A 27,255-nucleotide genomic window follows, 5' to 3' on the forward strand; every position below is an offset into this window, starting at 1 on the left:
ACACACACACACACACACACACACACACACACTTAGAAACAGATTGTATCATCAAGGAAATACAATGGTATTGTTTTATTCATCTCAGTAGAGACAATCAGTTTAACTAGAACTTTAGCAAATTTCTTTAACAAAAAATTAGAATGCCAAATAGGCAACTGTGCATTCTTGTGTGAAGAATTCGCTATCTGTTTTTGGCCTGATATATTTTCTCCTAATAATTTTACCCTGGATATTAGTTCTTCCCTTAATTCCCACAGGGCTCTATGAAAAATGCTTTTCTTCCACTCGCATCCATTCTTTCATTAGTTACCTGGTAAAATCCAAGCTCCCTCACATGGTAGACAAGGCACTCTATGAACTGGCCCCCTACCTTTCCAGCCTGGTCTCTCACAGAGTGCACTGACATGCAGTATTTTCTGTCTTACATCCTTGCCTTGGTTGATACTCCCTCTCTGCCTGGAATGCCATTCCCAATTCTAGCCTTCCTTCTCTTCCCTGACGCCTTCTCATCCTTCAAATGCAACTCAGATGCTTACCTGACTCCCCCTGCCTTGGTTGAGCATCTCTGGCATATGTCCCCATAAATCCCTTCTGTTTAGTCCATTGAGCACATGAAGGGTTACCTAAATTTATCAGGAAGGACAGGCTTCTTGGACATAGCATTAACTATTTGATAAATGGAGAAATAGGGAAAAGAAACAGATTAATGATAACCCACTTAGTGGCATGACCCCATGAGCATGTCACATGGTTTGGGAAATGCTCTTTGACTGTGACTCATGGTCCCCTTCAGGACGGCAAAGTGTGGAGCAAGAGCATGGATTAGTCCTGGTTTCCAGACCTAGCCCTGCCAATCATAGCCACGTTGATGAGAGGAACTAAACTTTGGGGCTGTTTGTTTATAAAGTAGGATGATATTAATGCACCCATCGTGTACGTATGCTAAAATCAGGTATGTGAAAGAACAAACTTATAATATGTAAATCTGATCATGTTTCATACTTTTAAAAATCTTTCAATAGCTTCCAAAGTTCTCAAGGCATCCAACAGTTGTTTCAACCCCGGCTGCATATTAAATCACCTGTGAAGTTTAAAAACAAAAACAAAAAAACAGATCCTACTTCAGGCTCCAGACAAGTTAAATCTGAATTGATGCCAGGTACATGAATAGGCATTTTGAAAAAAACTTCCGGTAATTCAAATGCATTATCTAGCTTGAGAGCCTCTGGAGGATAAATTCAATGTGCCTAATATGCAAAGCCCTCTTTGATCACACTAATTCCTGTCTCTCCAGCTTTCACCTTCTTAGCCTACCTCCTCCTCTTTCCCTGTGCCCTGGAGAGTGCAGTGAAATTTGCAGATGCTATATTTTTTTGCCCATAGTATGTCACGTATGTCAAAGAACCTTCCCCGAATTACTCCTGTACACACACATACAATCCTACATCACCTTTTACCTGGGTTACTTTCCTGGTTCAGCCCAGTTACACCTTAGCTTGGGTTAGAAGTTCCTCCTCTGCATCCCTAAAACTCCTTCACAGTAGATAATGAATCTACTGGTCATTTATCCAGAGAGCCAAGCACAGAGTCTAATATATAGATGAGGTAAGAATAATTACTGGAAGGAAGGGCAGGGAGGGTGGAGAGAGGAACACAGGGTCATCCCCCATGAGAATGTTTGAAATAGGCTCTGAGTGACATGGCAAGTGCAAAGACTTGAGGGAAGGAAAAGAGGGACTGATGGCATAAAAGATTATGAACTAAAAGGCTGTGAACCAAGCATTTCCCAAATTAACATCCCACAGATCACTGTCTCACTAGATTTTGTTGTCTGTAAAAAATAGCATTAAAAATAAAGGCATAGGAAACACATAAATTTATTCATTTGTATTTGCTACAGAACTTATCAGCGCCTTTACTATGAATATTACCAAACTAATGACCATGAAATCTTTTTATTTTCGAGTGATAAAACATCTTTTAACCAAACACAGTGTGAGAAACACCACTCTAGGACATATCTAGTGAGTTTCAGAAGCCTTAGTGCATGTGCAGGGCTAAAAATAAATGAAAAAAGAAAAGGAAATGCCACTAGCAAGAAAGGTAAGTGATTGATGTACATTAAAGTGACATTTTTCTGCTTACAAATCTTATATTGATTTTATTAATAATGCAAGTAAGTATGGTAGTTTAAATTTTTTAGATTAGATAAGAAAACTCAGGATAGGAAGCATTTATTACTCTGACCTGCTTTTCCTAGCACCAATGTATGTTCAGACACTGACTTTATATGCTTTTGGCAATCACTCTATAGGAACTCTGTGAACAGATCAATACCTACCCTTAAAAATGAAAGGAAAAACTTGGGCCATTATGCACCAACAGTAATATATACATAAATAAAATAGCTCTTCCATGCCAAATAAAATATATATATGTTGCAAACATAAAACAAATTCTTAAAGGCAGAACAATCTAGAGCAGTGGTTTTCAACCTTCCTAATGCCGCGACCCTTTAATACAGTTCCTCATGTTGTGGTGACCCCCAACCATAAAATTATTTTCATTGCTACTTCATAACTGTAATTTTGCTACTGTTATGACGTAATGTAAATATCTGATATGCAGGATGTATTTTCATTGTTACAAATTGAACATAATTAAAGCATAGTGATTAATCACAAAAACAATATGTAATTATATATGTGTTTTCCAATGGTCTTAGGCGACCCCTGTGAAAGGGTCATTCGACCCCCAAAGGGGTCGCGACCTACAGGTTGAGAACCGCTGATCTAGAGCATTGTCCAATAAACTCTCTTCTTGACCACCCCACCTTGTTTCTTCAAAAGAAGTTATATAATTCCTGTGTTTGTGAGTGGGAAAAGTAAAGATGTGAGGGTAATGAGAAAGAAAGGAAGATAATTACCCAATAACTCTAAAGTTATTGCCCCCCATCTTTAAGTCAAAAGATAAATTATTAAGCAAAAGTTTCCAGAGACTGAATCTGAAATCAGATAAATTATGTAATCTACATATAGAGTAGGTGTTCACATTTGCCCCTGCCTGTGATCTCTCCGAGATCCCAACCAGTGGTGCCCCAATTAAGCAAAGCGTGGCCGTTGGGTGGAAAAGAGTGATTGGTAACTGTGCTTCATCCAGCCCTGGGGCCTTGTTTGGGTTTTCTGCTCCCTTGCTATTGGGATGTGACTTCCCCTTGGATGCACTGCCTGCTTGGCCAAGCCCAGTGCCTTATGCAGAGGAGGTCCTGACAAAAGTTACTCATTCAGCATTTGTATATTGAATGGCATCTCTATGCCAGAGACCGGTTTACCAGGGGAGATTGTTGCAATGAACAAGGCAAAGCACTTCCTCCTGGCTCTTACATTCCAAGAGCACAAGAAAAAAGATGCATATAAATTATGTCAAATAATTAGTGCGGGGAAGAAAAATAAGTTGTGGTGAGAAGATGGAACGCTAGGGGGCCATGTCATTAGTAGGGTGTCAGGTGGACCTCATTGAAGATCTCACATTGAAACACTAACCTGGGTGAAGGGAATAGACTCTGTGAATATTTGGCAAAGAGAATTTCAGGGAGAAGGGTCAGCAAGCACAGAGGTCATGAGGCTGCAGAGTGTTTGGAATAAATATTTGGTGAATACATGGATGGCTGGTTGGATGGGTAGAAGTGGGTACATAGAAGTACCTATGGAATTGGGAGGAATGGAATGACTGCCAAATCTCCCCACTCCTAGACAACTTGTCTTGTCAGGGATCTGGAGTACAGGTGGGGCACAAATGTGGCCCTGCTTTATGGGGGGCTTCTCAGGGCAATCCCTTCATCCACCAGAGACGAAATGGGGCAAGTGCTCCATATGTACCCAATCTTGGAGCAGAGTATGGATGAGGAGAGACAGAAAGGACATGGCAAACTGGTTGCCTTCAAGTGTAAACATTTTAGTGATGCATGCTAAAGCCCATGCCAAGGAGAACAAACAAAAGAACTACCAATTAAGTTTAGATTGAGTTAGTTACATAATACGGCTAAATGTCACTTTACTTCATACAGTGATATGTCCAAACTGTAAAGTTAAATGGGTGTAGCTTTAATTTGACTTTAATTCTGGAATGATTTTGTTAGGCATTTAACAAAGAGGTTCAGGGACAGTAGTTAGGGGAAAACAAATAATTATGTGCCATTCAAACTGTTTACAAGCATGAAAGTTAGAGCTAGGAAAACTATAATTACATTCCCAGTAAAGCGTGATGTGCTGGTTTGCATCAGGTAGTTGCATTCTTAGTTATTGTTATTTTTACAGCAAAGAGATGTAGTTTTTAAAAGAAATGTGCCTTCAATTTATAGAAGTAATTGCTCATCATATTGTTTTCTGATAATAAATTATTGAAACTAGTTCTTTCATTTAAAGTAACTAGCATAATACAATTGTTTTAGATTAGGTTCCAAACTATGTTTGGGTTGAGGGAGATTTCATCAGTTAATTTAGCATTTGGCAAATGCCTATGAATTATGTTTAAAGAGGATGTCTACAGTAATGATAATGCATTTCCTATGCATATTTCATACTTGTATATTTAGCAACATGAGTTGGATTCCTTAACACTCAAACAGAGACTTACCTTGAATTTTGATCATCATAGAATTTTACAGCTGGAGATGGCTTACAGAGTTTACATACCTCACAGCAATCCTCGGACTGGAAGCTCTTCACCTCTCATGCTCTTTTGTCCTGTTAAACAACAACAACAAAAAGAATGAACCATAAGTCCCTTTAAAAAAAGGTACTTGAGAAAATAAAATTATACTGTAGAATATATTCATTTTAAATTCAACTTAATTTTATAGATTTAGATTCACATGTCACAGCATGCCATAAAAAGTTATTCTCAGGAGAAATGTGTATGGAGGAAGGCAAAATTGTATTTTGTGAGCCCTAGAGAAGGCAGGAAGGTAGAAGGTCTTGCCTATTTTTAGTTTATTTACTTCAAAAGCTGAAGGGTTATAGCTAAAGGATGGGAGTTGAATTTGTCCAATTGCATACATGGACCAGTCTCCCAGCCCTTTCTGCCTGGAGTGTTGCCTGCTTCCTTCACAAGGTGGTGCCTCTGTGGGCTCTCAACTGTCTAATGATTCCCTCACGGGGAGCTGCCCATCTCCTGATTTGATCTGTCATAGCATTCTATGTGTTTTCCTTATAGTATTCATTACTGTGTGTGTGTGTGTAGTTTATTTCCAGTCTCCTTTTTCTAGACTGTAAACTCCTACCAGGCACATCTTACATCTTTTTGGTTCACTACTACATAGAAGCCAGCATTTTATGTAGCATATTGCAGGCAATTAGGAAGTTATGAGAATGTATGACTCCATGAAGAAATGACTAAAAGTGTGAAAGAACTATGTGTTATCATAGGGTAATATGACTTTAAAAGACATATTATGCCTCTGAAATTGTGAAATAAGCATTGAAAAGGGTGCATGAACTGGACAAAGAGTCGTTTTAGCTCCTACAGTTATTTGTAATGTTTCAAAACATCCGGAATTCAGAATCTTGGAAAGGGATGTCTGTCTCTAGCAGCAAGTACTGAGTTAATACTGTTCCATCTTTTTTTATGCTACATAAATGTCTCATACAGTTCTGTGGTAACAGAATTTAATAATGTGCAAAGAATTGAGAGTTGCATTGAAATACATATTCAGTGGTAAAATGCATATCATACAGCATGTAAGATGCATATACCACTTTATATGGGCATTGGGGCTCTAGTACATATGGAAGTTATCAAACCACAGTAATCAAGGGCTTTTTGAATTGAAATTCTCATTTTTTTACAAAGAAACTATAATCCAGAGAGATTAGGATTTATTTACTTAAAATCCTTTTTCTGATATTTGATAATATAAATCAATACATAACTGACTTTTCCAAGGTCACACCACAAGATACTAAAATTTAGAACAAGAAAGAACACAGATTCAGAGCCATAAAGACCCGGAGGGAATCACAGCTCCATCATGACACACGCAGCCCAGCTTCACTGTGTCTTTATATAAAACAGTGACAGTACCACCACCTAACCCATTGTGGTTTAAATAAGAAGTCATATGTAAAATGCCTAGCACTATGCCTGAACTACAGTTGGTACTCAATAAATATTGGTTTTCTCTACCTTCCCTTAAAGTCACCTCTCCTTAGGCAATCTAATCTAATAAGAGAGAAACATGCAAATTGACCGCACCTCTGCTATGCCCCAAGCCACACCCACCAGCCAGTCAGAGCGACTATATGCAAATTAACCCAACCAAGATGGCGGCCAGCAGCCACGGAGCTGGAGCAAGCAGGAGGCTTTGGTGCCCCGGCAATGGAGGAAGCCAAGCTTCCTGCCTGCCCTGGCTGGCCCTGGGCTCCGCTCAAGGCAACAAAGTTTCAATTATAGAAGATAAATAAACCTCAGATACTTGCTTCCCATGGGCAGCCTGCAAACAGCCATCAGCCCCTCACCCAGGATGGCCACACCCTCATGGGGTGAGGGTCCCCGCTGGGGGGCTTGGCCAGCCTGCAAACAGCCTTCACCCCCTCACCCAGGCTGGCCAGGCACCCCAGCAGGGACCTCAACCCTGAAGGGGCTGTGGCCAGCCTGCAAACAGCCATCAGCCCCTCACCCAGGATGGCCACACCCTCATGGGGTGAGGGTCCCCGCTGGGGGGCTTGGCCAGCCTGCAAACAGCCTTCACCCCCTCACCCAGGCTGGCCAGGCACCCCAGCAGGGACCTCAACCCTGAAGGGGCTGTGGCCAGCCTGCAAACAGCCATCAGCCCCTCACCCAGGATGGCCACACCCTCATGGGGTGAGGGTCCCCGCTGGGGGGCTTGGCCAGCCTGCAAACAGCCTTCACCCCCTCACCCAGGCTGGCCAGGCACCCCAGCAGGGACCTCAACCCTGAAGGGGCTGTGGCCAGCCTGCAAACAGCCATCAGCCCCTCACCCAGGATGGCCACACCCTCATGGGGTGAGGGTCCCCGCTGGGGGGCTTGGCCAGCCTGCAAACAGCCTTCACCCCCTCACCCAGGCTGGCCAGGCACCCCAGCAGGGACCTCAACCCTGAAGGGGCTGTGGCCAGCCTGCAAACAGCCATCAGCCCCTCACCCAGGATGGCCACACCCTCATGGGGTGAGGGTCCCCGCTGGGGGGCTTGGCCAGCCTGCAAACAGCCTTCACCCCCTCACCCAGGCTGGCCAGGCACCCCAGCAGGGACCTCAACCCTGAAGGGGCTGTGGCCAGCCTGCAAACAGCCATCAGCCCCTCACCCAGGATGGCCACACCCTCATGGGGTGAGGGTCCCCGCTGGGGGGCTTGGCCAGCCTGCAAACAGCCTTCACCCCCTCACCCAGGCTGGCCAGGCACCCCAGCAGGGACCTCAACCCCTCCGAGGGATCCCAGACTGCGAGAGGGCACAGGCCAGGCTGAGGGACCCCCGAGTGCACAAATTTTAGTGCACCGGGCCTCTAGTCCTATATAATAAAATCCTAATATGCAAGTCAACTGAACAGCAGAACGACTGGTCGCTATGACGCACACTGACCACCAGGAGGAAGACGCTCAATGGAGGAGCTGCCCCCTAGTGGTTAGTGTGCTCCCACAGGGTAAGTGCTGCTCAGCCTGAAGCCGGGCTGGCGAGTGCAGTGGTAGTTGTGGGAGCCTCTCCCGCCTCCGCAACAGTGCTAAGGATGTCCGACTGACAGCTTACCCCCGCCCCCAGCACATGAATTTCGTGCACCGGGCCTCTAGTATCCAATAATAGTAAACCCACAGTATTGCTGCCAACACATCTGTTTACTGATCAGTTAAAGCTATTTTAAAATACAAATCATCCTGACTTAGGAAAATATTAGACAGAATACCATAACAACTCCAAAGGCAACATATCTCAGGGATTGAGAAAAATAAGTAGAAAATGTGTGAAATGGAGGGAGGTGAAGAAAAGCAGGAAAATAAAAAGGGAAATACTGAGTGAAAATTTCAGATGTTAGTGTCATCACACTTTCATTGTCACTAGCTACAAACAGGAATATACAGTATATTATATATGAAATATTATATTATGTATTATATTAATTATATTTCCTTCCAAGTCTCATATGATCCTTCCAAGTTAGGTTGATAGGAGGCCATTAACAGATAGCATTGCTCAGATTTCCATGGCCAAATATTTCAGTGATAATCTTTTGAGAGTCGAAATGCCAGTATTCAGAAGAAAGATATTATGCCATTTTCCCTTAATGTCATCCAGGTGATAGTGGCTGACAAAGGAAGATTTCCTCACAGGCTTATATTTGCCAACCTTTATAACTGACGTACATACTCAAATGCATGGCTAATAGTTTAAACTGGAATAACAGTCTTAAATATTGACTATCAGAAATGTCAACTCTGGCCATTTGAAAAATGGATGTTTTGAAAATATCAGTTTCTGTGACTGATGGGAGCAGTCTGTTCTGTTGACTCAGTCTGTTCTCTAAGCGGTTTGTGTTGGGGAGGGTGAAATGCTCCGCTCCAGGAACCCAGGAGTCAATGTCTTCTTTTAGAACACGCCCTGGGTGAGGAGCACTAAGAATGGCCCTCTTAGTGCTCCTTACCCAGGGCGTGTTCTAAAAGAAGACATCTGGAAGATGTGAGAATGATTCTCTGGCCTCTCACAAATCTTTTCTTTTTATTTAGACACTAGAAGCCCGTTGCAGGAGGATTCCTGCAAGAATATGGCTTCCTCTGGTAGATCGCGCCTCCAAGCCTCGCCACCCATGGCAGCAGACAGGGATCCCAGCTGGGGGCGGGGCTTAGGCGGCCCATTTGCGCCACCACGCCCCGCCGCCCAGGGCTGCACACGGGGTTCCTGGCTGGGGGTGAGGCTTAGGAGGCACACGGGGGCCCGGATGGTGGCTCGCGCTGGCCCGCACTGCTGGCATTATGCAAATTAGACGCCATCTTTGTTGGTGGTTAATTTGCATATTATGCTGATTAGCCCATGGGAGGCGTAGCGAAGGTATGGTCAATTACCATGTTTGTCTATTATTAGATAGGATAATAAAACAAATTGCTTTAAATGAGAACAAGAAGATTGGAAAATATAATCGATGATATGAATTTTCTGAAATCTGCATATTATTGACTTTGAAATAGAAGTGATTACATCATAATATGTTGAGCCAAAGGGAAGTAAATGGAATGAACATTTAATAACACTGAGCATTTAATAATTAAAATTTAATATAGCATATTAGCAATAACATGCATCAGATGACTTCTTTGTAGTGACCACTCTCAAAAGACTGGCTTGATTCAGGCCCTGACTGGTCATCAGGGGCAGCATTATCAGGGGCAGCATTATTATGTCAGAGCAGAGTTAATGCCCTGGGCTGCTGCATGTTTTGCTATTTGTATCTCACACACACACAAATCTAAAATGAATGAATGAATATGACCTCCTGCTACTAAAGCCTAACTACTTTTAGCGAGCAAAAATGAATTAGTAAATTAAATACCATTGATTGTCAGTTCAAACTGGAAGCATTCAACAATAAATAAATCATCACAGGACTTGACCTGAGGAACACTGTAAATGATTTGAAATGGATATTTAGCTAAAGTGCATAATTAATAGATAGAAGTTTCTACTGCCTCCATCAGGTTTGATAATTAACTAGAGTGACTCACAGAACCAAGGAAAGTGCGCAACTATTTTATGATAAAGGATACAAATCAGGATCAGCCAAGTGAAAAGATGCATGCCCAAGGTCTGGAAGGGTCCTGAACATAGACCGTACATGCCCTCTTCTCATGGGAATCTGGGTACGGTACCCGCTCAGTATATCGGTGTGTTCACCAACTGGTAAGCCCCACCAAGCAATGTTTTCCAGAATTTTTATTGGAGTTTATTATGTAGATGTGTTGGATGGAATCATTAGCCACATGACTGAACTCAATCTCCAGCCCCCAGTCCTCGCTGAAGGTCAGGCTGGCTCAATGCCCCAGTCCTTTAATTTGCATGTTTGGTGTTTCAGGTGACCACCCCTTCCTTACTCATCTCCTTAGTAATTTCAAGTGTGAGCCTAAGGCCCACCATGAATAACAAAGACACTCCTATATACTCAGGAAGCTCCAAGGATTTAGAGGCTGTCTCCCAGGAACCAGGGGCAAAGACCAGACAAATTCTGCATTATACAATACATGCTCACTGAATTTTTTTTTTTTTTTTACTAACCAAACTTTTATAAAAAATATCTTCAAACCAAAGTCTTATTTCATGGGGGCCAGTGCAGGTTTTTCCATAATTGCTTTAGAATTGTGTTTATAAAACATTATTGTTACCAAGGTATTACATACACACTTGTGGGTCATTAAAGCAACTTAGTATGTTTATATTAATTATATGCAGTTGTATACACGCACATACACAATTTCCTAAAATAAATTGTGCATATGGTATGGGTACTCTTTTTCTCTAAATGAGTTGTCTTAAAACTTAAATCTTTGAAAAGATATATAACTTAATCTATTATACTACTTGCTAAGAGTAACTGTTTCGTAGTAATTTTCTGTAGATAACCCCCAAATAAGTAATGTTTGATGGTCCATCATATCTTCTAGGATTACTAGAAAAATTATGCTGCATAAGAAATGTTTTCTTGACTGAATTTGAACCCGGGACCATTCAGTCTGGGGACCTACACTCTATGCACTGAGCCAAAACGGCTAGACCATTTTCTAAAGGTTATTTTAAATTAACCAATGACAATGAACTTACTGGGAACATTATTTTTTTCTGAAAACAATTGCTTGTAAAGCATATACCCAAGTCTTCACAGTGTTAGTTAAGTAAACTAATTGATCTGTCTTATAAATGTAAGTGTTTCTTCAGAACACTTGATTTTGGTTTTGTAATATGTGTCTGAAAAAGATGAGCATCACTTTAACCTGTTTATTAGTATAAGTTTGCTAAATTGTTCTTCTACTTGTTTTATTTTCAGTACATTTAAGTTAACATGTGAATTTCCCATAATGCACTAACTTTCCTTATTCATGTGTTTTACTGTAACTCATTCAGCAGCAATGCTGCTTCAGTAATACCATGGACATTACCCTCTTGTGATATATATCCCATTGTATCCTGGTCATTTATGTGTAATTCTACCTTGAACTGAGATGCCTAAAGGATTTAAAGCCATACTTGCTGCTGTTATGTGGATTTAAAGCCATACTTGCTGCTGTTATGTAATTTCCATCTCAGCATTGTAGCTGGCAGTAGCTACTGAGGAAATGGCATTTAAAGAAGAAGGAATGAAAGCCTAAGACTTCCTCTGGTTCTTTACTCCTTTTTTTTTTTTTTAACATTTGTCATCAGGTAGTGACTCTCACCAGATACTAAGATAAGAAAGCTATCTCTAGATCAAGCATGTCAAACTTGCAGCCAGCAGGCCGCATGAGCTTTTAAATAAATGAGGCATGCAGCCCACCGGCCGGGAGTTTGACATGCTTGCTCTAGGTCCACTTAGCATTTTGTGACAGATCAATTTACCCAGCATCTTCTCAGCACAAAGATAATGAAAAAAGTTAAATCGATACCATTGTACTTAGCTAGTTATTAATAATAGGAAAGAAAAAAATGGAAGGCCAGACATTACAGGCATGTTCCCTACAAAGGGGGACTGGACAAAGGGAAGATAGATGCAAGCCCAGTAAAGTTGGGATGACTAGGAAAGGCGCTCACTGTCAGTCACACCTGGGAACAGAAGTCATTGGCCAGAATGGGCATGGCCACTGCAAGCTCTCAGAAAATGTGGGGTATATAATCCCCTGAACAAAGAAGTTCACTTTCTTGGTTCCTCTTAGCATGCTTGGCTCCCTGGCGTTTTCCCGTGTGGCCCGTGGCCATGTGGATCTCCACACACAATGGACTGCAACTAGCCTGATGCTATACTGGACCTGATCCAACATGGAAAGGAAACTCTGGATATTGACTTTGCTTCTAGCCCGACTGAAACCTCAGCTAGATTTCTTCTATGACTGGACTAAGGGAAATGGGACTTTAGAAATACAGGGATTTAAGTCCACGCAAATAAAAATCACTCATTCTTGGGTGTGATTCTCAGGAATTTTTTTTCCTTGGAATATCATAAGAACTCCACCCTGAGCAGCACCCAGTGGGGAAGATACCCCCCACACAGACACACACGTTTCTCTGAAATATTTTTAGATAACAAAATTATAGTTGTTAGAGAAATATTTTATGTAGTAGTGAAAAAATACACTAAATGTTGTATATATATATATTTTAATAAAAAATCAACTAGGCAGAAGGTAACAAACATTTAAAATGTTTTTAAACAATATCATATAGTTGTAGCATGACTGCTTTTTCTTTATTCAAAGATTATTTCTGTAATAGTTCTCTCTTAGAAGTAATTTATCAAATTCATAAAACTACTTAAAAAGGGTAAATTTTACTGTGTATCAATTCTATCTCAAAAACACCTGTTTTTTAAAAAATGAGAAATGGTGGTCGATTGTTTTTTAAAAAGGAAGAAAAATATATTATTCACTTTGCTCTAGGCCCAGTCTCTATTGCGATAAAAAGATAAAATGTTGATAACATAGTGTTTTCTCCTTTATGTTTCTAAACCTCCCTCTATGTTAGGCCGTTCCACTCAGCCTTTGATAGCAAGTTCTAATACACTGGTTTCATTGAGTTAGTGGTGATACATATTGAAAATAGAAAGAAAAACAGAAAGATGTGTTGGCTTTTCATTTCTGCAAACCCAACCCTGTTCAGTTGGCCTTTGGGAGAGAATAAGTAGAATATCTGAGGCAAATCAAATTCGACTTTCAATTTCTAAGCAAAATTATTGGAAAGGATCTGGTCACTTTTCAGCCCACCACTTTGTCACTAATCCTGGGTTTTAGATCCAGTGCTCTTAAAATATACATACATTGTATATTTACTTGCTTACTTAGGCACATTTATCAAAGCTTAGCTAAGCAGCCTCTAGGAAATTGTTTTAACCCTCTGTCTTTTGCCTGGTTGGGCAGTCACTGATGCTCTTCTAAAAATCTAGCTCCTGCCTTCTGCCTGGTTGGTCAGGTTTTGATGCTGTCTTGGATAATCTTTTATTTAGAATCCTAAAGAAGAATGTTCCTTGTTGATTTTACCCCCAGTGGCTATTTGGACATTTGTTTTTCATCCGTAATGGCCATCTAGATCTGTTTCCAGTGTATAGCCGGTATGTCATCAGCTTTGGCTTCTTTTTCTTAAGCTCTGTCTTAATTACATGGTAGGAATAGTTGAACTTAGTGAAATTGCATTCTCTCCCAAGAATACTACTTTCCTGCTTCCTCTTGTTATCCATTCCATCTTTCAGGAAGATAAGTATCAAACATATAAGTGACTGTAGACCGCATGGAAACAATTATACTCTTAAAGGTTTTGTTAACACTTAGAAGAGATTTGGCCCTTGACTGTGGAAACCAGTTATCTAGTCTATTTCCATGGCTTGAGAGAAGGCAGAGGGATTCTCCAGAATGAACTGCTGCAGAGATTGGTGACAACCCTCCCTGCTGCCCCTTTAAAGCTCTCTGCCTCTCCTTTGCTTCACTGCATATTCTCTCACCAGAGACAGGTGTTTTACCTATGCTGACAGTAATTTTCAAGTCATCTCCCAAAGCATCCTGCCATCCCACCTAGCAGGAAGCAAACCTGCAGGATCATCATTCATGATTGAAGCCATTTCCTGCCCTTTAGCATGGTCTCACACCAAATGACTCAATTCTCCTTGGAGTTCTTTTATAGCCCTTAGCGCATGCATTCTGCACTGTCATTATTTACTTACTTCTTTGTCTCCTTAGAGATGCATACTGGAGTTCTTATACAGGTAGGGAACCTGTCCTGTTCATCTCTATCTGTAGCACTTACCGCAGGGTATGGCACACGAGGGTACTCAATAAATGTTTGTAATAGAACTGAACAGGGAGAGGGGAGTACAAGGCAGGGAGAACCATAAAATTTTAAAGTGCTGAGTACTCCCAGCAGAATTAGTCCTTAAAGAACTCAGCTGCTTTTATTTCAGTCTCTGAGCCCTGTTCTTTCACTTAATAGACTTACATTAATAACCAAATCATCAGGTTTGTATTGTTTTGTTAAGAATTACTGTGATAAAAGTCCAGACTCATAAATGATATATTTACTTCTCAAATTTATTTTGAAGGGGATTTCCAGATTTAGACCAAGTTTAATATTGTACTATAAAGTAGTGGAAAAGTTACTGAGTGGGATTGATGACCCCATAATTGAGGCTACAGATCCCAAGAAAGCAGTGGGGATGCAGCATAAAGCTATTTAAAGTTGACTCAAGAGACCTATTAGAACAGGAAAATGCTATGTCCATGTATTAAAATCAATGTGGAATCTATCTTATCATCATATCCACCAGTCTGCTGGTAGGTAGGAGTCAAACCACAGGAATATGCAAATATAAAACATCAAAGTATTAGGGTCTAATCTATGATATTACTGAGTCACCAAAAGAACATGTTACTAGTATTTAGGACTCAGAATAGAACTGGCCTCTAGAATAGAACTTGAATAAGTTGACTCATCTAACACTAGTCAGATAATTGGAGAATATAACATTAAAGAGAGACAATCAAGCTAGCTCTTGAAATATGATGTTGATAGGGGTTTGGAGTAAGGTCTGGGGAGGACTCTTTTGCAGATATTCATATCCATATGGCTTTCTAATATCAGAAAGGCTTTATAATAATCATCTTACATTTAGGTTCCTCAGCACCACTCTTTTATGCAAAAAGGAATTATCTGCTAGATTACTACTGTCTTTGAAGAATTTTCTTGATAGAGGAAAGTAGTGCTGCCTCAGATTCTTGACACAGTAGTTCAAACTGGAAGCATTCCAGTAAACTTGAGATGTGTCCAATAACTGACACAGCACACTACTTGAATAATGCCAGTAAGTAGTCTTCTTCTAGGTGCAGAGTACCTTAGGAATAGGGGCTCTTTCACTTTGGGGAAAAAAACTTAAGGATGGTGATTATGATAATAATAGATAATACTTATTCAAAAAATCTGTGCTCCTGTGCTGTTTTCAATGTATGATTTAATGTAATCCTCTCAGCACAACCCAGTGAAGGAGTAACTTATTATTTCTAAGCTTTAGATGAGGAAAAAGATAAGGCTTAGTGAGGTTTAAATAACTTGCCCAGGTCACACAATTAGTAAATGGCCAACAGGGATTATTAAATCCATGAATATGTGTTCAGTTGATGGCCTTCCTTTACAAAGAAACCTTGCTCAGTACCATTCTGTTTTCTCAAAGATCTCAACCAACAAGAAGCACTGCCACATCTGTCTTTGTTGGGAGACTCAGTCTATACTGTTGTCAAATACAAACCACCCTTTCACTCTCTGTGATACTTGTCCAAAGTCCTCTTACACTATAGGCCTTTTTTTTTGTTTTTGTCTGCTCATTTTGCTATTACAGTGGGGCCTTGACTTACGAGTTTAATTCGTTCCATGATGGAGCTCGTAACTCAAATTACTCGTATGTCAAATCAAAAAGTGAACAAGTGAGACACGTGATGCTGGGCTGATGTTGTGGCGTTCACTGTGACGTTCGCTGCGCCAACTAGCAGTGGGGTATCTGAAGCTGGCTTGTAACCTGAATTTTAGCTCGCAACTCAAAGCAAAAAAGCAGCCGAGAGATGGCTCGTATTTCAAAAAACTCTTTAGTTGGGACACTCGTAAGTCAAGGTCCCACTGTACTTTACTATATAAATTCAGTCTCAGGGAACAGATTTGAGAAAAGTAAGTAAAATCGGTTAATGAAAAAAATCATTATTTTTGAACAAGGGTCATAATGACAGATTTTTAAAATCCTTTCTGTTATGTTTATTCCTCACATGGTATTTTTTATGTACAAATCTTCCATACTTGAACTACTCCCCATAGGAAACAAGGTAAACTATCAAGATCCCAAATGTTAGTAATGTCAATAGTTTAAAACTCTATCTAAGATACCTCACAAATTAGACATGAGCTCTTTAGCACCAGTCTTCAATATCCAACATTTAAGGTAGATATCTGTACCATTATCTGTATAAAGCAAAATGGATTAATAGCCATTGAACCATTTTTATTATTCTTTGCCCAGTACTTTGATCAGAAGATGACTCACCACTCTAAAACCCACACTCCCTTTGAGCCCTGGCTCACAATTCATATCTATGAAATATTCCCAATTATCTACTTTCTGCTCCGATCAGCCTTTAGCTTTATACTTCCTCAGTAAGGGTTGGCATCCAGGTGTTGTGCAGAGGAAAAGGATATGACACAATCTTTTTAGGAAACATAGTCTTAAGTGAATGTGTGCTTCTTTTGGAATCATAAGTTCATTGATTTAATATATTTATACTCATGTATGTATATTATATAATGTATATATAATAGAAGTCTATAACTATATAATATAGATATTATATATCCTATCTAATAATAGACAAACATGGTAATTGACCATACCTTCGCTATGCCTCCCATTGGCTAATCAGCGAGATATGCAAATTAACCACCAACAAAAATGGCGGTTAATTTGCATACGTAGGCACGAAGTGGCGGAACGAAGGCTTGAAGGCGGCTCCGGCCAGAGCAGCAAAGACTGAAGACGGCTTTGGCCGGAGCGAAGGCCTGGGTCCCGGGTGTCAGAGGAAAACCGGTGCCAGCAGCCAGGGGAAGGGAAGGCCTATTGCATGAATCTTTTCGTGCAATAGGCCTCTAGTAATTATATAATACTAGAGACCCGGAGCAGGAAATTCATGCACTCAGGGGGGTCTCTCAGCCCAGCCTGCACCTTCTCACAGTCCGGGAGTCCTCAGGGGATGTCCAACTGACAGCTTAGGCCTGTGGGAGCACACTGACCACCAGGGGGTAGCTCCTGCACTGAGCATCTGCCCCCTGGTGGTCAGTGTGCATCATAGCAACCGGTCATTCTGCCATTTGGTCAATTTGATTATTAGCCTTTTATTATATAGGATAGACATATGATTATAGGCAACAAAATATATTAAATATATGCACAGTATTATATAGCATATATTAGATATGTGCTTCCTTTGCTTTATTGATTCTATATATTTTTACACATGCATATATATATTAGATATGATATGCATGTGGTTCTACTCTGCTCTGACGCACTGTTGCAGTACTGTGCAGGGCCCTAGCCAAGCCCCTGGTTATCTGTCTGCTCTGTAAGTGCTTTCTCCATGGGCTTCAGAAGCCTCAAAGGGCATAGTAACTGCTGATAGAGAGTGAACTTCCTCCTTCTCAGGTGCTTGACTGAAATTTACTACTTCTTTGCCGTCTAGTAGATAAAAAAGGCTAAGTTCTTAAAATTCAGGGGTATGTTTCTCATTTAGTTATTATGGGACAATGGACCTTTTCCTTTAAAGTATTGTGTTGAATTTATTCTTCTCAACACTATTGATTTCAGTTGCTACAGTCTCATAAAATCTGACATGTAGGATGCTGAACCATTGGTGTATTATAGTTAGTGATCATTGAATTTAACATTTAGGTTACATGCCTATACTCTTTTGTCTTGATGTTCTGCTCTGTAATGATCGGATTTTCTTTATCTCTTGAGTTTGAAGAAATCGGAAGAAAATGTGTTGTGTTTTCACCCCTTCGCAGCATACTTATTTCTCAAAGTGTCAGACTTCACCTCTGCATGCCCTCAGCCAGCACATATCAATTAAACTGTTGAATTTAATGAACATGGTCAGATTTTTTAGCATTAAACACAAACACCCAAACTTCAAGCCACACCTCCAGTGTACAGTGCCTCCATTATCTGCTACCAAGGAATGGGACTGTTTTTGTCCCTTTAGGCATCTCTTTCATTTCTGTGTCAGAGACAGCAAAGGCGGTACCTTTTCAAAGCTAGGAACATGACTAGTCACCTTCCTGCCTAGATGAAGTCTCAAGGTCCCAGATATAAAAGGCCAAAATGGAGGAAGGGATCCCAACATAGTACAGGCAGGTACAGCTCCCTGTGTGGGACTACTGAGCTGCAGAGTGCCCTCCAGAACCTGGCCCTTCCTGCCCATCCCTGCATGGTCCTCATCCTCATGCTCACAGGATGGCTCTTCTACTTGCAAGCATTTCATCTGTACTTGCCCTCAGGAACAGTGGTGAAGAGGGAAGGCACAAGGTACGTTCCACAAGAGTCCATCTGGTATTGAAGACAAAGAGCTTTCCCAGAAACCCCACCCTGTTACTTCTGTTTACAGCTCTTTGACCAGAATTGGCCTTAAGGAAGACTGGACAATGTACACTTTTAGTTGATCCATTGTCACCAGGAACAAAACTGAGGTTGACAGATGAAAAAGGAAGGGAAAAAAATGGATGTGGGTGAGCAAGTAGCAGTGTCTTTTTCAAGGATAGTACATCTTTGCAAAAATATCTGAATTCCAACGAGTTAGGAAACTAGCATAATATGTCTATAGCCTTAACTTCAGAATCTAAGTTTTAAAGTGAAATTTAGCAACATGTATAGAAATATTAATATTTTCTCACCATTTAAAAATATTTATATACTTTGACTTTCTCAAGCCCAGCTCAAGAATAGAAAAATAAAATGTTTTAATTCTAAAATGTTCTACAAAATATATGATGATTTTTCTTCAAGAAAGTATGTCCTCTTCTGAATGTTCCCTGCTGTCTAAACAGGATCGGGTCGTAAGAAGTAGTCATGGGACTATAGACGCTTCCTCTGAAGGCTCCCTCAATCCTAAAAGACCTAGATACAGAGATAAACTGGTAGCAATGCATCAGACAGACACAGCCATGATGCTTGTGACTGAAGTTCATTCCATCTTCCCCACAGGGTGTTCAGGCAAAAAACTTGGGTATTTTCCAGGTGGGCATGTTCCTCCTGTGTTGGTTATTTTCTAACATAGTGTAGTTCAGTCTAATGTGATGCTGAGAATGTAGCAATTACACCAGAATATAGAAGAGTAAAAGCCATCATCTTAATACCATTTACTTTACTTTTGATTCAGGCAATGCAGTAATTCTGAAAGTCTCTGAGCAGAGCAGGCAGCTTCCACAGTGATGGTATTTGGTGACTACAGAAAGACCTCCCCGACAGACATGCATTTTAGTCATGCTAAGAGGGAGGGCATGTAAGGTAATGCATACTGTCTCAAATTAATATTCTACAAGCTGTTAATATCTTGGAACAAAAGAGTTTATCCAATTACTTATTATGAGAACAGGCCTTTAGGACAAAGGTGGGACCCAAGTTCTGGTAAACGTAAAAAGCAAAGCCCAAAACCACATGGAGAAATGAGACACTATAGTGAGGACCCCAGGTAAACATGCCCAGAGTGTGAGTCTCAAAGCCAATGGAAAGGTGCCAAGACCCAGTCTGCGTGCTTTACACACATGCCCTGAAATTGCCCGGATGCTATGGCCTCTATTGGGAGGGAGACTTCTCTTTATGATAAGCACACTTGGCTATTTTTAACTGCTTATAAAAAATGTGTTCTACATGTAAACCATGGTTAACTAAAAAGTAAACTAAGTAACTTCAAAAAAGAATAACCATTTGGTTCACAAAACCCCAATGTATGGCCCAACAGAATAAACACTAGAATATATAGCTAATATCAACAGAGGTGAACTCTAAAATCATTTGCACCACTCTACCTATTATTGTCATTCTAAAATACTCTACCTTGCTGTAGTTAAAGCTTCAAATTAAATGAAATAAGTGTGCCTTTTTGCTATAGAATTTGCATTTAAATACTGCCTAATTTCTGTTAATGTTTAAATAAGTATATAAGTTTATAATAATAGTTCCAAGAAGAATTACCTGTATCTCATACAGGAATTTGGACTATTCATGATCATTACTGAGCAGGTTTAAAAAATATATTTAAGCATTGCTCACATGATCAGGTTAAATACATACTGCAAAAATTTTTTTAGTTTGGAATAAAGTGTTAAAAATAATTTTATATGGAAAAATGCCACTGATAATAATCAATACAGTAATCCCCCCTTATCTGTGGGAGATAACATTTCAAGACCCCCAGTGGATGCCTGAAACTGAAGATAGCATTGAACTCTATATATATTATGCTTTTCCTATACATATACACCTATAATAAAGTTTCATTTATAAATTGGGCAATTTCATGGATAGAGTATTTGTTCTTACTATACATTTTAGCAACCTCAGCATATGATTTTTTTTCTTTCCTTATTAAATTGAGAACTTTCACCTTTTCACTTAAAAGAAGTACTTCATAGCTTTTCCTTGGCATATCCAAATTGCCAGCATCACTACTTTTGCACTTTGCGACCATTAAATAAAATAAGGGTTACGTGAACACAAGCTCTGAAATACTGTAATAGTGAATCTGATAACTGAGACGGCCACTAAGAGGCTTGTAGCCTACACAGCATGGAAATGCTGAACAAAGGGGTGATTCATGTACCAGGAGGGATGGAGCAGGACAGCATGGGATTTCATCACGCTACTGAGGTGTGCAATTTAAAACTTTCAAATTGTTTATTTCTGTATTTTTCATTTAATAATTTGGAAGGCAGTTTACCATGGGTAATTAAAACTGTAGAAAACAAATCTGTAGATAAGGGAGCACTACTGCATGTGTCTGTAGAGGTACCTTTTAAGTCACTACAATTCCTGTTCAATTCAAAACAAGAAATGTATATTGAGATTTACTATGGACAAGAAAGACATTGTTCTAGGAATTATAGAAACTGTAGGAACGGGAACACATTAGCTTTACTCAACATGTGTAGAATCTCAACAGATGATAAAACAAATATATAAACAACCAGAATATAAGCTAAAAAATTCAAATCTATAAAAATGGTGGGATCCAGATCCCTGGTACCTTTAGTGGTCACTAAATGCTGACCAAAGTCCTAGTAGTTAATTATTGATGATAGAGACCATTCCACATCAAGGGAATCAGCATATAGACATTAGATGTATTCATCTAATAATGTATAGTCCAATTTGTGGGAATGTGGGGGCAGAAGTAATTAATATTATAAGCATTTTAAAAGAAAGTATAAAATAGAACAATCTTAAAATTTGTGTGTAACCATAAAAGACCCTGAATAGCAAAGCAATCTTGAGAAGGAACAAAGCTAGATGTACCCTGCTCCCTCTTTTCAAACTATATGCAAAGCTATAGTAATCAAAATAATGTATTGTCAAAACACAGACTCATAGATCAATGCAACCAGAGAGTCCAGACATAAACTCATATATATTTACTAGAGGCCCAGTGCATGACATTCATGCACTGGGGGTGGGGGGGTGTCCCTCAGCCCACCCTGCACCCTCTCACAGTCTGCGACTCCTCGGGGGATGTCCACCTGCTGGCTTAGGCCCGCTCCTTAGCACTGCCTTGGAGGCGGATGAGGCTTCCGCCACCGCCGCTGTGCTGGCCAGCCATGAGCCTAGCTTCTGGCTGAGCAGCGCTCCCCCTGTGGGAGTGCACTGACCACCAGAGGACAGTTCCTGCATTGAGCGTCTGCTCCCTGGTGGTCCATGCACGTCATTGTGACCGGTCATTCTGCCATTCAGTCGATTTGCATATTAGGGTTTTATTATATAGGATGACAAAGGAACCAAGAATGTGCGATGGGGAAAGGACGATAAATGGTGCTGGGAAAACTGGACAGTAACATGCAAAAGAATGTAATTGGACCACTATCTTACACCATACACAAAAATCAACTCAAAATGGATTAAAACTTGAATGTAAGACCCAAAACCATAAAACTCCTAAAAAAAAACATAGGTCGTAAGCTCCTTGACATTTGTCTTGACAATTACTCTTTTGGATTTGCACCAAAATAAAAAATGAGCAAATAGGACTACATCAAACTAAAAAGCTTCTGCCCAGCAAAGGAAAACATCAACAATGAAAAGGCAGCCTACTGAGTGGGAGAAATCACTTGCAAATCATAGACCTGTTAAGGGGTTAATATCCAAAATATATAAAGAACTTGTATAAAACAACAGTAAGAAAATAATTGATTTTTAAATGGAAAGAAGATCTGAATAGACATTTTTACCTAGAAGACATACATATGGCCAACCTGTACATGAAAAGATGCTCAACATCACTAATCATCAGAAAAGTGCCAATCAACCCCACAATAAAATATCACTTCACATCTGTCAGAATGGCTATTTTCAAAAAGAGAAACAAACAAAACAAAATAAAACAAAACAAAAAAACAAACCAGTATTGGAAGCATGTGGAAAAAACAGAACCCTTGAGTGCCGTGAGAAATATTCACCAGTGATACATCTAATAAGAGGTTAATATCCAAAATTTATAAAAAACGCATACAACTCAATACCAAGAAATTAAACAACCCAATTAAAAAATGGGCAAAGAGCCTGATAGACACCTCTCTAGAGACATACAGATGGAAAATAGCCATATGAAAAGATGCTCAAACTCACTAATCGTCAGAGAAATGCAAATTAAAACCACAATGAGATATCACCTCATACCTGTCAGAATGGCTGTCATCAATAAATCAAAATACAACAGGTGTTGGCTAGGAGGTGGAGAAAAGGGAACTCTTGTGCACTGTTGGTGGGAATGCAGATTGGTGCACCCACTGTAGAAAGCAGTTGTCTCAAGAAATTAAAAATGGAACTGTCTTATGACCCAGCAATTATACTCCTGGGAATATATCTAAAGAAACCCAAAACATTAATTCAAAAGAATATATGTACCCTTATGTTCATTGCCAGCAATATTTACAATAGTCAAGCTATGGAAGCAACTGCAGTATCCATCAACTGGATGAGTGGACAAAAATGTGGTGATATATCTATGAAATGGAATATTACTCAGCCATAAAAAATGATATTTTAGCATCTGCAACAACATGGATGGACCTAGAGAATACTATGTGAAATAAATCAGAGAAAGACAATTACCATATGGTTTCACTTATATGTGGAATCTAAAGGACAATATAAATGAACAAACAAAACAGAAACAGACTCATAGGTACAGAGAACAGACTGATGGTTGCCAGAAGTGGAGTGGTTTGGGGGAATAAGTAAAAAAGTTCTCATTATAAGAAAAATACATTTTTGCAACTATATATGTTGATGGATGTCAACTGGATATCTTATGAGATCATTTTGCAATATATACACATATCAAATCATTATATTGTACTAGAGGCCTGGTGCATGGATTTGTGCACCGGTGGGGTCCCTCAGCCTGGTCTGCACCCTCTCACAACCTGGGACCCCTCGGGGGAGGGGGGTATAGCAGTGCCAAAGCGGCAGGAGACCAGGGAGGAGCCCCAGCCAGGGCCAGGCTCAGTTCTGCTGCTGCTCATCCCTGCCCTGCTGCACCTGCCACTGCTGCTGCTTGGTAGCGCTGCTATGGCAATAGAAGAGGCTCCCGCTGCCACAGCTGCGCTCACCAGCCATGAGCCCCTTCTGGCTGAGCAGCGCTCCCACTGTGGGAGCACACTGACCACCAGGGGGCAGCTCCTGCATTGAACGTCTGCCCCCTGGTGGTCAGTGCACATCATAGCAACTGGTCGTTCCAGTCGTTCAGTCATAAAGGTTGCTTAGGCTTTTATATATATACTAGAGGCCCGGTGCACAAAAATTTGTGCACTTGGAGGGTCCCTCAGCCCGGCCTGTGCCTTCTCACAGTCTGGGACCCCTCGGGGGATGTCCACCTGCTAGCTTAGGCCCGCCCCCCGGGGGATCGGGCCTAAGCTGGCAGCCAGACATTCCTCTGGCAGCCCGGGAGCCCTTGGAGGATGTTCACTTGCCAGCGGGAACAGGCCTTAGCTGCAGTCAGACATCCTTAGTGCTGCTGAGGAGGCCGGAGAGGCTCCCACCACCACTGCTGTGCTGGCAGCTGGCAGCCTGGCTTGTGGCTGAGCAGAGCTCCCCCTGTGGGAGTGCACTGACCACGCTCCTACATGAGCATCTGCCCCCTGGTGGTCAATGTGTGTCATAGTGACCAGTCATTCCCAGTCGTTCTGCTGTTAGGGTCAATTTGCATATTACCCTTTTATCATATAGGATAGATATCTGAAACTAATACACTGTTTTGTATTAGGGGTTGAGAAGTACAGATTGGTAGTTACTAAATAGTCATAGCGATATAAAGTACTGCATAAAATACAGTCAATAATACTGTAATAACTATGTATGGTGCCAGGTGGGTACTGGAAATATCAGGGGGAACACTTTACAAAGTATATGATTGTCTAACCACTATGCTGTACACCTGAATATAATACAATATTTCATGTAAACTGTAACTGAAAACAAAACAAAAAAATTTTTCTGTACCTATTGACACAATCATATAGTTTTTCCCCTTAAATTTGTTATGATGGATTATATTGATAAGACTTCCTATTATTGAAGCACCTAAAAAGAAATCCTGCTTGATTACATTACTGGATTAAATGTCATTGTTTGGAATCATGTGTCTATATTCATAAAACTTGGAAATGTATATAGTCATAAATGAGACTGGTCTACAGTTTCCTGGTTGTTTTTAAATTGCCTTTATTAAATTTAAATTTGATTAGTTATCTAAATATATTTGACTCTGTTTATTAGAAGAATACATTCCTTTGGGCTCTGAAAGAATGTATCTTCATTTACATATTATTACAGTAAATAGATTTGGTGAATATTTCTTAATAAGTAAATGATAAAGCCATTTTATATCTTTTCACTGATTCCTGTATTCCCTTGTGATAGGCTTTCCATTGCCCATCTCATTTTCAGCCACCTAAGCCAAATAATAACTTCTACGAGACACATCTACATTTTCCCTCATGACCATGTATCCAATTCCACACAATCTAATCCTATTACTCCCTGATTTCTGAAGACTCAGGATGCAATCACGTCTGGTCACTTACAGATCATAACTCCAACTGCTGTAAGACTGAGTTGTACAGTGAAACATGTTCCTAAAATCCTTCCCCTAAAAATCTTTATATTATCCTTGGAAAGAGTATTATTGATGTGAAGTCTTTGATGAAATGTTGAAATAAACACACAGAACTTGGTATGTGTAAGCCTCTTTGCCAAGTATTCTCCGAATCATCTGAGTAATAAATTGTAGCAATAATGCAGAGAAAGGATTTAGAGCTTTGTAAAACAGCAAGAGAAAAAAGTAATACAAGATTGTCAAGTTTTCTCCTTTGTTCTCGAAAAGGAACAAGAAGACAGAGGTATTACATCAAATACAGTTGACCCTTGAACAACATGGGTGTGAACTCTGTGGGTTCACTTAAATGCCGATTGTTTTTCATTAAATACCTGCACTGTTTTTTGTCTATGGTTGGGAGTCCGCCTATGCGCAGAGTCAACTCTATGCATTAATCTACACCCTATTATATATAGGACTTGAGCATATGTAGATTTTCTACCCACTCAGGGTCCTGGAACCAATCCCCTTGGATCCCAAGGGACAACTTAAATTTGGGGGTTTTCACAAGTTACACGTGGATTTTCAACTGTATGGGGGGAGAGTGGGTCAGTGCCTCTGACTCCTGTGTTGTTCAAGGGTCAACTGTATTTATTTTTTATCTGAAAATGTAATCACCTTATTTGGCTTTTTTCTGATTTGAGCTACAACCAATATTTTTTTAAAAGGCGTGTGTTGTTTATTTGTAGGTGCAAGCCAGGTATGATGCTTCACGCTATGAAAATATTTTCTCCCTCTTTTGGGTTCTGGAGCAGCTTCTTCAAAAGGAAAACGAAGAAGGCAATACTTTGAGTTTGGGGCATGATGATCAAGAAATCAAGAAGTTTCTTCAGAAGCATGATGACGCTGTTTTGCAACTCTCTGATACATTTCCTTTATTTACTTTTTATTTATGGAGACTGGGCATTCTCTTGAACTCCATAGAAATAAAAACTGTTGAAAATAACTCACTTCCTTAGCAATTTACCAAATATACGAAACATACGAAAGTTGAATATATGAAGATCTTGTACTTAAAAGATTTTCAAGAATATTTTTAAATGAGCATTTTAAATGGATCTCTAAATATAATGATTAACTAAATTTAAGAGTCTTAACATGTGACAAATTATTATGAGTCATATTTCTTTCCTATAATCCCTCAGTATCAGCTATTCCCATGTGACTATATTTTATAATGTTATTCAATATAGGCCTCTTATTCTCTAAAATGGGTCATTAATTGTGCATGTCATAAAAGATATTTACTTTTAAAATATTTCCATGTAATAGATACTAAAAGGCAATGGAAGAGATATTAAAAGTTTTATTGCTTCATCAACCCACCATTTAAAATAAGTGGTTATAAATTAGGTTTTTAAAACTTTTTTCTTACACAGTTTCACTTATGTCATTGTCTCTCTTAGAAGGGACTCCTGCAGGAGGGAAGTTGAACATTTGTAAACGTAATTGCCTTTAATTTCCTATAATCAACAGATCTGTCAAATCCTTTTGAAAGTACTAATTAGTGACTTAAATGTTCAGTTTGTTTTTTCAAAAAATGTTAGTTTTGATTCTGTTAATTGGATATAATATTCCTGTTATTGTTAAAATGTAGTTTAAGTCATGTGTAATAAGACATTAAGGAAATTTTCACAAATTATACCATCCAGAAATATACTTTATACTTACTAAAAGTATGTTTATACTTATTAAAAGTATTGGTTGAATTTTCCAGTTACACCATTTTTTTGACTTTATTTCAATTATTAAAATCATACCCAACTAGTTTAATGAGCACATAGTATGTACTTTCCTATACCACAACTTAGGGCACAATAAACCCAAATTTGCTCCATAAGTTAATTACCATTCCCAAATGTCACTGATATTTTTAAAAATGTATATAAAATAATTATCTGTCAGTTATTTTTGGAATTATTTCTAACTTTATGGAAAAGAACAAGCCTTTTTTATAATACCGAGACTCACTGTATGTATCAGTCAGCGATTAGTCCTATCTAATAATAGAGAAACGTGGTAATTAGCTGTACCTCCGCTACCCTTCCCATTGGCTAATCAGGGCGATATGCAAATTAACTGCCAACCAAGATGGCGGCCGGCAGCCAGGCAGCTTGAAGCGAACAGGA

General features: G+C 39.7%; 1 protein-coding gene across 1 annotated transcript in view; it reads left to right on the top strand.

The window, feature by feature from the left end:
* The window catches only part of MEI4 (meiotic double-stranded break formation protein 4), a 134,621-nt gene extending 108,522 nt beyond the window's left edge, over window positions 1-26,099 (top strand). Inside the window, exon 5 of the mRNA XM_005861463.2 lies at window positions 25,816-26,099. Coding sequence (XP_005861525.1) covers window positions 25,816-26,085 — 270 coding nt within the window. The 3' untranslated portion in view covers window positions 26,086-26,099. The remainder of the gene's footprint in view (window positions 1-25,815) is intronic.
* Window positions 26,100-27,255: the final 1,156 nt, after the last annotated feature.

This window comes from Myotis brandtii, unplaced genomic scaffold (genome assembly GCF_000412655.1).
Source record: "Myotis brandtii unplaced genomic scaffold, ASM41265v1 scaffold151, whole genome shotgun sequence".
NCBI classification, from domain to species: Eukaryota; Metazoa; Chordata; class Mammalia; order Chiroptera; family Vespertilionidae; genus Myotis; species Myotis brandtii.